Consider the following 12500-nt stretch of genomic DNA (forward strand, 5'->3'; position numbering starts at 1 on the left):
TTTTTTTTTTTTTTGACTTTGTACACTAATAGTTTTAACAGTAATTTTCAGGATCTTGATGAGAAGACATCAGACGTTTGACTGGAGTTGGCGTGTCACCTCACTTTGCCTGGATTGTCTGAACCATGGTTCTACCTGGATTGCCACCTTCAAGACTGCCGAAACACTTTAATGAGGAGAATTTGCACTTCAGTAAGCTGTACAAATGTATAAACGATTTAGGCCAGAAAGTGATGATTGAGGTCATGAGAGTCATTTGTGATAAGGAGGACTTTGAGAAAAGATGTATTACGGTGAGGGATTACTGCTGCATGAAACTGAAATGGTCAAATAATAATATAAAGCACCGCATTAGCAAGATTGATTTGCCGCAGATGGATAAAGACATGCGGAAATATGATTTTGATTTCAATTTCACTCACAAGATAATAAATACAATACTGATTCATGTTTATACTCAGTTGGATGAAAAGTACCAGAAACAGATGGAGCAATTAAAGTTGCTGAGGAATGAAGTGTGTCATGGTATGTATGATATCTCATGGAATTTGGAAGAGCGTGTAAATGAGCTGAGGAAAATATATAAGGATATTTATGAAGGGTTTGGAAAAGTTTTAAGCCAAGATTTTTCCAAAAGTATTTCTGGCATAAACGATAGCCTAACAGCAATTCTGAATACACAAGTAAGGCAAGATGATTTAATAACATACACAGAAATAAATGAAGAATATAGAAATATAAAAATTTCACAGATGCTTGATACTGGCCAAAAAGAGCAGAAGTCATATTATGAAAACTTGCAGTTGCTTAATCCTTGTGTTTGGATGGATGAAGCAGATTACAAAAAAATTAAAGATGGGAAAATGCAAAAGTTCTCAATTCAAAATCTTTTTCACACCTCTACAGTTGACACTTGAAGGAAATGAAGAAATATTAGATATAAAAGACCTTTTAACAATATCAGCAAGAAGTAGTGGATCAGAGAATGTACCCACTGCACTTATACTCATTGGTTTGCCAGGTTCTGGGAAGACCTCGCTCTTGCATTATTTGATTCATGTTTGGTGCAAGCAAGGAGATGAAATTGATAAAATCTGTGATTTTGATTTAGTGTTTTTTATTGAAACAAGAACTGTCACAAAGGAAAATCTAGTTGAGTTTTTGAAAACACACAAAATGTTTGAGAAAACATGCAAACATTTTGACACGGATAATTTCATAACAATATTAAAATGTTTAAATCCTTTATTTATTATTGATGGATTTGATGAGTGTGATAATGAAGCTAGGCAAGTAGTAGAAGATATTTTTTGCAGGTTTGGTGACCAGCATATCATCATGACAACAAGACCAGATTATCAAGAGGATGTTACATTCTTGGCTAATAGATATTTTGTTAACTGCCATTTTATTAAAGTAAAAGGATTTGATCTTAAACAACAGAAACTTTATACTGAAAAGGTCTTTAGAGCATTAGAGACTGATGAAAATTATTGTAAGAAGCTCTTTGGTTCATTTTCATCAAAACTCCTAAAATTTGAGCAGAGACAAATCTTCCAGAAACACCTGAAGTGGCCTCTTAACCTTGCCATGCTATGCTATCTCTGGAAAGCAGATAAGAAAGTATTTAGTAGGATCACATCTGCCACAACACTGTATATGGAATTCTTCAAACACTGGCAAAGTGAATTGGCCAGACGTCTGGAGCTTGCAAGTGACAGCGGTGGTAATGAATTTCAAGAAAAAATTGAGATTCTGATACTGTTTCTTGGGAATAGGGCATGGAATATGTTTCTAGAAGAGGAAAGCACACTTGACAAAGAATCCTATGCTATGATTGAATGTAAATGCAAAGAGGAGAATATTAATATTCAAGAGTTTTTTTCTGCTTTCTTCATGTGCCAAGTGGATGAAGATTGGAATACTGAAAAAAATGTGTATAAATTCCTGCACAATAATCAAGTGGAATACCTTGCTGCAAGATTCATAGCCATGGAAATCAGGCAAAAAGAAACAAAACTAGAAGACATTCAGGAGGAAATTGAACGCATACATGATTACCAGAACTTCTTAGGATATCTAGTAGGACACCTTGTGCTCTGCAGCCAGCATGAATCAGACCTACTTCACTCCAATATACAGTGTCTTCTAGACCTGTTTGATTCTGCAGTAGTACAAAAGGATAACTATAACTACTGGTGGAATATATTTATTGAATCACAACACAATGAGGTGTTGGGTATGAAGATTGCTAGCGAGAAACTTCCACAAGATAAGTGGGTTCTGAATGCTGAGCAAGTAGTTTCAGGTCTTAGACTTTTAAGCTATATACCAGTGGTTCTAAAATGTCTTATAATTGAAATATCTTCAGATATTGATCCACATAGTATTAAATACTTTCAAAATCTGATGAAGGAGCTTAGAAAAAAACTAGAAAATCGTCATGATAAGGCACATCCAATTTCAGTTGAACTCCATTTCTGGCATCACTTTGAAGAGCAGCATGACAAGCCATCAGATGAGTTTATAGAGACTTTATTCCCTTGGGGCCATCTGACCAGTTTTACAGGTAGCATTGGAAACCCTAAGAATGGGAAAGATGTCCTGAGCTACTGCATGAAGTTGCAATCTATTAAAGTTCAGGTGATGACGATTGCAGCTTTAACTTCACTGAGCCGCAGTTTGAATGGCTTCTATAAATCAGTCAAGGACATATGCATTGTCCTTGCTCTCCCAGATGATATCCCTCTCAAAGAATATCCTCAGCTAAAGAAATTCAACAACTTGGAGCTTCGTGTGAAAGGCACTCAAGAACAGTGGGCGGATGTCATCAAACATATTTATGGAGAGTAAGTTTTTACCTTCTGTTTTATTAGGTCTTAAACCTTAATCTAAAAATAAGTAATTATCATTATTACTTGCTTATTATTACTGTGAAAGTATATACTTTTTTTTTTTTTTTTTTTTGTGGTGGTGGTGCAAACCTCTTTTTCATCTTTAGTTTATAATAATAATAATAATAATAATAATAATAATAATAATAATAATAATAATAATAATAATAATAATAATATTATTATTATTATTATTATTATTATTATTATTATTATTATTGCCAGTCATGTACCTTATGAGACACCTGTAAATTATGAGATCTGCTTTCATGATTGGCAAGTGTTTATGCTTAGGTAAGTCACTTTACAAAATTATGATTTTGCATGGTACAACCACAAGTACTTAGCATACACCACACAAATATCTGTTGTACATGATCAAGCATATTGAGGATGAGTCTCTCACTTTTTTTCTTAATATTGTCAACATTATGCAGTTCCATAGTAAATTACAACTTCTACAACTGGTAGTAGTAGTAGTAGTAGTAGTAGTAGTAGTAGTAGTAGTAATATAGTATATAGTATAGAGTAGTAGTATATAAGTAGTAGTAGTAGTAATGACAATGATAATGATAATGATAATGATAATGATAATGAATAATGATAATGTATGATAATGATAATGATATTATGATAATATTTATATATAATATAATAATTAATAATAATAATAATAATAATAATAAAAAGTTACCTCAACTAATATTTTTTTTTTTTTTCTCCAGAAATGAATGCCAAACACTGACTGCTGAAAAGTAAGCAGAACATTATGAAGTTTGTGAAAAATGTAGAGGGTTCTTTATAAGAAATTATTGTGCAGATCAGTACTTGGGGCACATACCAAAACTTATGTCCCATATTTGGTTTCAATAAAAAGTTTGCCATTGGAGTGTTTCCATTATTTTGCACAAGTAGTAATAAACAAGGAATGTATTGCTGTAATACAATGGTTCTCACCTCTAGGTTGCATGGGGAGAGAAAAAAAATTAATACTATTTTTTGCTGTTAATAATTGATAAAAGAGCAGAAGTCCAGAAACAAAGAGTGTAAAATAGTTATAATAGTAGAAACAAATGTGTTAGACATCAAAGGTCATGTAGCACTATGGTAAAGTATTGTGGCAAAAAGGATGGAAATGATGATAAGGATAAGATGTGTTAGATGTCAGAGGTAGTAGAAGGGAAGGGAAGGTGGTGAAGTATTGGAAGAATGTCAGGAGGGGAGGGATCCGAAGGACATTGTTGTGGCATAAGGGAGTCATGTTAATCAACTTTTGGATGCCTTCAAGTTTCTGGAGGGGAGTTGAGTGAGGAGGTGTGAAAAACAAAGGTTTTCTGATGTGGAGGGGAAGAGGGAATAGATGTCCAAGCAGCAAAGGAAGAGATGGTTTTAGGAGAGGATGGAGTGGAACGATGGAGTGGAACATTTAGATTGTCTTGTGCGACAAGCAGAGTGACAAGGAGGGGAGGGGTAGGCTCCAGGAAAGTGGTAGAGTATGGAGTGTCTGAATTTAGACTGGAAAAGGAATTTGACTGGGGGAGAGAGGGAGTATAGATAGGATAGTTTGGGGTAGAGGGAAAAAATAGGTAGCTGCTGACACTTCTTGAGAAGATGGGAGGGGAGCGGAGCAAAGTACAGACGACTTTGCAGTATAAGATGAAGTGGAGGATGTCAGGAGAAAGGAAGGGATGTATTCTGAAGGTTGAGTATTGAACAGGTTGGATGATTTTGAATGGATACATTGATAGCAAACTTCGAGGAGGGGGTATGAATATCAGTGGTTGGAACCGTGGTCAAAGGAGAGGCAGGGGTTGGGAAACCAATGAAATCAAATTAAGATAGGCTAACTGATGAAGGGGCAAGCCTTAATGGCCCTAATAAGGGTAAAAATCATCATTGGCCATGGTGAGCCCACGATGAAGGGGCAGCCTATGGCCAAAGTAAATCATCATGCATGGGAGCCGAATAATGGGAGAGGAAATGGTTTACTCCTCAGGGTCCCCATGAGGGGTACGGCTACACAGTTAACCAAAGGAATACCGTGCCCGTGGCTCCCAGAGGCCGTTCATGACTGACACAAAGCTAGCCTTTCATCCTTTCAGCATGGCTCTCACACCTTAGGAAGAGTACAGAAAAAGGGGATGATGAAGAAGAGAAAGAAAGGAAAAGAGAAGAAAAGACCATGCAAAATTAGTTGAGGCGAAGGTTGAGGTTGAAGGTAGGGGTGATCCTCTACATTGGGCCCCTAGTCTCTATCTTGTAAGCCCTGCCACGACAAAAATGAGCAGGGATTGGGAGGGTAAAATAATTTGATTAGAAACTAAATTAAAACAACCAAAGACTCATTTTAGTATAGAGCGTGATCAAGTTGTGCTAGAGGACACAGAACAAAATTGAGTAAAAGTTAGAAACTGGCTATATAAAATTAGGTAGAGTGTGGGGATGAGAGGGATACATAGGGTGTACCATTGCTTATTTAACCCCTTATTCCCGGTTATCAGAAATCCCTGAGAGTAATTAAACTCTGGTGATATCTGGCAATGGCCAGACAGTGGGCGCAGGAGTCCGCTGCGTGAAGCTGAACGTCCCGCTCCATGCGCTCTGGTGCGTTGCTGCGTGTACAAGCTGAAACAACACGCTGACCATGCAGTTTGTTATGACACCCTATCACGTAACCGGCAGTGAGGGGTTAAATACAAAATCAGGATGGAAAATTCATATTTTATTTTTTACTTTTTATTATCATGTGAAAATATAATAAAGCTAAGATTCCATGGAACCATAATAAATAACCAATTACCAGATATGTTAAGTTTTCTCTTCCAACACTGAAAATGCACATAAAAATAAAATATGGTATGTCTGTATGTGTATAAGCTTACATTTATTTTTGGAACATATATGCTCAAAGTGTATATGCATTAACAATATGAACTTGGAAAACTAAATGTATGTTTGTTTGTATGTTCATATTTATTTTGTGTGAGTAGGTATCAGTGTTTGTTAGTGTACACACATGCACAAATGCTATGAACACTAAAAACAACCTAAATATGAAATACTAACTAATTGGCAAAACTGCTTCTTGCATTTCCATTATATATAAAGTTCTTTGTTATTTTAAAATGTAATGGTAATATGCACATAAACCATTTGCAAATGATGCATAGCTTACAATATTTCAGTCCAGAAGATATATTATACAAACAGAGGGATTTGCTCATCAACCTTTTTCTTAGTTAGTCAAAATAATCTATATAAAGTTGAAGCTGACTACTTAAAATTTCACAACATACAGAAAATATTCCTATGTACAAAGAAAGAACAGAAAGTATCTGAACATAAAAATTATTTCTTTAAATATTCTAAACTGAAAAAGAAAGCAGATAAACAATTTTTATTGATATCAGATGAAAGGACTATTTCCATCTAGAGGTTTATTTAGTCTTAGCACAACAGTTCATGAAATAGTTACTACTGATATAGGATTAATTAAAAATCTTGAGAGTAAACACAGCTCCTAATATAATATTAGAAAGAATATCTGAAGGAGGGATAGATATGTAAAGAGGACAGAATATATCGGTTAAGGAGAACTGTTATTGTATGTTACACTTGGCAGATCTTACATTTAAAATACTAAATATTGAGAAAGGCACTTTTCATGTTATGTTTTAACTATAAAAAATACTGTCTAGTATTTGCTTTTATTTATAGTTTCATATATATGTACTTGCTAGTAAAAAGTACCCTCAACCATGTACAATTACTTTTGATACTTCCCTTACAGTTTTTCAATTTACTTTTTTATTCTCTCTTTTCACCCAATAGGTGTAAAGTGTACTTCATACTCTCGCATCACTGATCACATAACGCTGAGGTACTGAAAAATTGGTATATATACAGTGCCAGAAATAAAACTACATATAAATTGAAAGTTCTATCCCTAATGCTCATGAACAATCAACATTTCTTGCAAAACAATGTAGTCATGATTATAAAATTACTGTAAACAATAGAAACCATTTCTGATGCACTATATTATCATATCCAGAAACTATGTAACTGCACTTAAATCTATCCAAACCAAATATATATATATATATATAAAAACAACTGTAATATGCACTCATATTTTCTGAGGAGAGATTCCCTGGTTTCTTGAAATACTGAACTAATTTGCATGCACATTATTATTATTATTACTATTTTTTTTTTTGATTATTATTCTTTTTACAAAATAGGCTACAAGCATTACATACTAACGCATATTTTTCATGTTTCAATATCTATTGTAGAAAACTTTACTTTTCTTTACATTGGCAGTAATGAAACTTTTACAAATACTTCCAATGCCCAGCTTATGCACATGGCGCATACAGTTACTGATGATAGCACAATTATACCTTGCTTTAGCTATATGTGATTATACACTATAATAAGGGGAAATAATAAATAAATAGTATAATAATAATAATATAATCAATAATGATAATGCTACTTATATGTAAGACTATTATATATTATAATAATCATGACAGAAACTTTTACACAAAAACAAGATCATTGTTGCAATATCAAAGATCTAGCACAAACTGCACTATTTAAATTAGGGAAAATACAAAGGAACTGAACATGACAGATACAAGGAATAATATACAATTGTAAGTGTAATTCCCAAGATGTGTTCATGCCAAAATAGTGTCATACTTAAGTACCCTATTTGAAACAGCCTATTTGAAACCTATAGGGGGGTGGGAGATCCAAAACAAAAGTAGGCAAGCTTCTTGAAGCAATTTTCTCCCTCAATATCCACTTATGGGTGTGTGTGTGTGTGTTAATGGTTTGGTGGAAGTCGGGCTTTGTAAAGGCTTGCGAGAGCACGTGCGGCCATGATGATCATGTCTCTCCGAGGCACACCAATTAAACTTTCCTGCCAGAGTGTGTGATGCACCTGGAAAAGAGGGGAAAAATAAATAATGTATAAGGTGAATTATCTATCCAATCTGGTTTAAGCTTCTGTGATGTCAAGGACCTGCATTTATTTATTGAAATGGTTGTACGGGAAACTAACAGAGCATATCATGGTTAAATAACAAACGTGATTGTTTAATTAATAAGTAATAGAAAACTAACAGAAAAATATTACCAAGTAATGACTCCATGTTACTGTTCTTAAAATATACAGCAATATTTAATCCCAGTAGAGTAAATAATTCAATGAAACTCACCATTAACTATTGGAAAGCCGTGACTAAAACTTAAACTTATATTTCATTGAATATTATTGGGAAGGGATGAGAATAAATATAAGAAACAAATGCTAGTTCAGTAGGATTATCTGAGAAGCTTAGTACTATTTCAATGGACCAAGATTGTATTTTGAAAATTTGAAGTGAGACAACCTTAGCACTCCAGCATCTTTACCAATGTTAAGTATAAGTAAAAAATCTAAGCAAAAAGGACCAAGAAAATCATGGGATTCATAAAGAATATGATATACCTGAAGATTCTGGCTTGCAATCTGTCCAATGGTGGTGGAAAAGCCAGTGTTTTTGAAAGTAATAAACATTGGCAGTGGGTAGGCTGTTGCAGAAAGCAGTGGAATTGGAGTTACCTGTGGTCCATTTTTTTTAAAGTGAGTAACTACAGCATCTCTATGTAGACAGTATTGAAGTAAAACATATTAGCAAGTGACCAAAGTGTAACAAGTTTAATCAAGGACCTTTCTCGTCACTAACATTAAGGTAAAGTTCATAATGACATTAGACATTAAATAAAACTGACTGGGTATAGGTTGCATGAATTCTCCCAGTCATCAAATAAATATCAGAGGACATACGGTAAATAAAGACAATATTGAGTGACAAATTTATAGAAAAACAACTGTGCAGTGGTGAAACCAAGACAAGAAACATAAGCACATGCATGCATATGCATGCATCCACACACACACACAAAGAGAGGGAGCATCGTGTTAATATTAAATGGTGTTCTCATGTCCTTTATTCGTCAACAAAATACTTGATAAATACTCTGTTCTTGTAATGGAACCACTGAGTCTGTCTGATATTGTGCTCCCCTGGAAAAGAAAAGAAAAGAAAAAAGAAGAGAAGAAAAGAAAAGAAAAAAGAAAAAAGAAAGAGAAGACAAAGAAGAGAAGACAAAGACAAGAGAAGACAAAGACAAGAGAAGACAAAGACAAGAGAAAAGAAAAGAAAGAAAGAGAAAGAAAGAAGAGAAAGACAAGAGAAGAAAAGAAAGACAAGAAAGAAAAGACAAGAAAGAAAAGAAAAAGAAAAGAAAAGAGAAGCAAGAAAGAGAAAAAGAAAGAGAAAAAAGAAAAGAAAAGAAAGAAAGACAAAGACAAAGACATATATATATAATACAAAGTAATATATAATATATACATAGATATAAATAATATAATTTACATATATGTATATATATATATTATATTTATATATTTATATAATAAACACATAACAGTTCTCATGATAATGATAATATACTGTAACAATGAAGGACTAGATACATAACCAGAAATAGACGAAGAAGAAGAAAAAAATACATGCAAACAGTAATAACTACACAAATACTAATACTACAGAAATATGACATACATAAATATCAATTCATAGCATACCCATATCTAGGCTGCTATTATTTTCCACACAAAATGTTACATGTAATGTAACATGAAATCCAGATCCCCCCCCCACCCCCATAAACTTACAGAAATCAGCCCATTCAGATTTAACAACACCAAGACATATATTGAACTACGAGAATATCTCAAATGGCATCAATGAATAGCATAGGTTGGTTAGTAAGGCTAGATATATTTGACAAATATATGAGTCTAATGTCTAGCATATTTACTTGTTTTGCCAGGAATATGTTTTTGCTGTAGTTGTGTTCTGTGAAATGTCTCTGCAAATAGATGGCTCCACATGGGCATGGGCTTAGGAGTCAATTACTAGACCAAAAATTACTAAGAAAGAATGAAAGAAAAAGAAAGAAAAAAAAAAAAATCCACAACTCATGGCAAGGTGAAATCAAGTACAATCGTACTTGATTTGACCTTGCCTTGAGTTGTGGATTATTATTATTATTATTATTATTATTATTATTATTATTATTATTATTATTATTTTTTATTTTTTTATTTTTTTATTTATTTATTTTATTATTTTTTAATGCCATCACTATTGATGTTATTTTTATTATTGACATTACCAACAGCAATATAATATATCAGAAAATATTTTAAAAATTAAGGAAAGGGGTAAAGAGTTGAGATAGGTAGCACTCATAATTTGATCTTTAGTCACTTAGTACTTGTGGATCCATCTATGTGTAAAGACAATCAATAACAAACTCACAGTGGCATGGCATGTATGTACATGCCGTCTTCGGCAGTTTGGGGTTAACCATTAGCTCATCACTAATTACAAGGATTTGATTGGGTATCATAATGATTTAATAAACTCCTAAATAACAATACTCACCAGTCTGGAGTAAATTCAGCAATGAAATTCTCTACAGCAACAATAGGCTGTTGTGGATGCACTCTGCCTGAGGATCTGAGAGAGTTAATTCGCCCCTCAGCAGATTGGAGGGCAGCCTCGAAACCAACTGGTTGATTTGCTATGCCTTCTACAGAAGCTGGCATACCACTGAAATAAAAAGAAATGAAGTGCCATAACACTTTTTACTATATATTTTTAAAGACTAGAAGTTTCTTTCATCATGGAGATCCAAATGTCAACTGGAACATTTTCTTCTTTCCTCAACCTGATAAGATATATACCATAAATATTTTATATTATTTCATGATATGTACATCATGTCACTCTGGTAGCTCCAAGTCCTCTGTCGTGGATGAAAAATGCATTTCATGTTGAACTGACAATTCTGAATAAAAAATTAAGAACAAAACAAAAGTTCTTACAAAGCACAAATCCCTAAAATGGAACTAAAACATATCTTTCTTACAATAATGGTAACAGTCCTTATAATGTAAAAGTAAAAAAATGCAATTTTGCTGCATACCTTACTGTAGCCTTGCCAAAAGTCTGTTGGAAGGCCTCTCTCACTGCTCCTACTTTCACTTCCTTGTCTGAGGCTACTATGATGTCCATATCTCCACCAGAATCTAGTGAAACACCATATTGCAATAAAATATTTACATCTGTTATCTCATTTTTTCTACTACCTCTGTATGCTTTACAAAATATCTCACCAAACACCAACGAGGAATATATTTGTATATGATAAAGATGTGATCATACCAAATAATAAATATCACATACACATCATTAACCCAATCCTGATGGGCATGGCATGTACATATGTGCCATGCCCACTGTGAGTTTACTTTATTAATTGTTTTTGTACACAGATGGCTACACTTGTACTAAGTCATCAATGAGCCAATTACTATTACTGCCTGTCTCGTCCGTTTACCCTTTTCCTTGATTTACGAAAATATTTTATGTTATCTCGTTTTTCTGTTACTGTTTTTAACATTATAGTAATTATATTTATAATAAAGATAACACCACTGATACTCATAGTATTAGTAAAAAATGTTTTTCCTGCCAATTCAAGGAAAGATCATATTAGGTAAGGCCACAAGGTCTACTAATTGACTCCATTGAGACTAAGCACTAGCAGAGCCATCTATATGCAGTGACATTTCACAAGAAAATAAAAAATGAGCACAGCATTTTCCCCAGTGGCATGTGGATAATGTACACTTACGAATGAATTCCTTCATCTGTGGGTCCAAAGTAGTGATCATGGTGTCCATAGAATTCTTGGCCTTCTCTGCCACCCGATGACCGACATTGGACACAGTGCCACGGATCCATCCCAGCCAACTGCCTCTATTTCCTGCAGGTCCTCCTACGCCAGGTGAACCAAGATCAACTGCAGCAGAAGCATCTACACTACCTTGGCTGGAGGAAGGGTAACCATAGCCATAGCTTACGTTGCTTGTTCCTATGTTCATATGTACACTTCTAGCATCATGCGTATAATAGCCTTCCCCTGTGTACATGTCAGTGTAGCTATCTAAGTGATTGTAGGATTTGCTCATGGTAAAGGGAGACAACTGTTCCTGATGAACATCTAAGCGAGGGGGGGTTGGGGCAGGAGGGGGATTATGCATTGGGGTTCCTGGCATATAAAGGGGGTAACTATGATGGCGTGAGTGACCTTTTGTGTTCACAGTGATACTGTTCTGCCTGCTAATGGATAGGAAAAGAAGAACTATTCAAGACTCTGTGTTTGTACAGAAATGATAGAAAACTAAGAGGAAAATAAAATTGACATTTAACATAAACAAGGGAAAAGTCTAACCATTTTTAGAGGCAATATTCATCAGATGAATATCTCATAATAAATAACTTTACTAAGGAAGACTCATAGTAACAATAAATCACATAATTTCAGAATAATAAAGTCAAGCACTGATTTTTACTCTCATATATGGTATATCATAACCATGCTATTCTTTTTTTATGCCTCATGTAATGACTTACACAGCAGGAGCCACTGGCTGACTGGTGATGGGCGGGTTGGAGCTTGATGATGTGAATG

The 12500-nt window shown here is 34.1% G+C and overlaps 2 protein-coding genes and 1 long non-coding RNA gene across 5 annotated transcripts in view; 1 reads left to right on the forward strand and 2 right to left on the reverse strand.

Moving 5' to 3' along the window:
• The window catches only part of LOC119584462, a 10154-nt gene extending 6371 nt beyond the window's left edge, over nucleotides 1-3783 (forward strand). Inside the window, 3 exon segments of the mRNA XM_037933093.1 lie at nucleotides 52-890; nucleotides 892-2849; nucleotides 3620-3783. Of these exon segments, the coding sequence (XP_037789021.1) occupies nucleotides 126-890; nucleotides 892-2849; nucleotides 3620-3653 (2757 nt within the window). The 5' untranslated portion in view covers nucleotides 52-125 and the 3' untranslated portion in view covers nucleotides 3654-3783.
• Nucleotides 3784-7713: 3930 nt separating this feature from the next.
• LOC119584464 lies at nucleotides 7714-8515 on the reverse strand. The gene is made up of 2 exons (XR_005229819.1): nucleotides 8398-8515; nucleotides 7714-7848 (listed from the first exon to the last, which is right to left on the reverse strand). It is a non-coding gene; the product is annotated as an uncharacterized LOC119584464 (long non-coding RNA).
• Nucleotides 8516-10377: 1862 nt separating this feature from the next.
• Nucleotides 10378-12500, reverse strand: part of LOC119584463 (protein PRRC1-like) — a 15765-nt gene continuing 13642 nt past the window's right edge. For all 3 annotated transcript variants that reach the window (XM_037933097.1, XM_037933094.1, XM_037933095.1), the window contains exons 3-6: nucleotides 12443-12500; nucleotides 11661-11857; nucleotides 10950-11052; nucleotides 10378-10573 (exon numbers count right to left, since the gene is read on the reverse strand). The exon at nucleotides 12443-12500 is cut by the window's right edge and continues 456 nt beyond it. In XM_037933097.1, the coding sequence (XP_037789025.1) occupies nucleotides 10402-10573; nucleotides 10950-11052; nucleotides 11661-11857; nucleotides 12443-12500 (530 nt within the window). In that variant the 3' untranslated portion in view covers nucleotides 10378-10401. The remainder of the gene's footprint in view (nucleotides 10574-10949; nucleotides 11053-11660; nucleotides 11858-12442) is intronic.

This window comes from Penaeus monodon, chromosome 18, assembly GCF_015228065.2.
Source record: "Penaeus monodon isolate SGIC_2016 chromosome 18, NSTDA_Pmon_1, whole genome shotgun sequence".
Lineage (NCBI taxonomy): Eukaryota > Metazoa > Arthropoda > Malacostraca > Decapoda > Penaeidae > Penaeus > Penaeus monodon.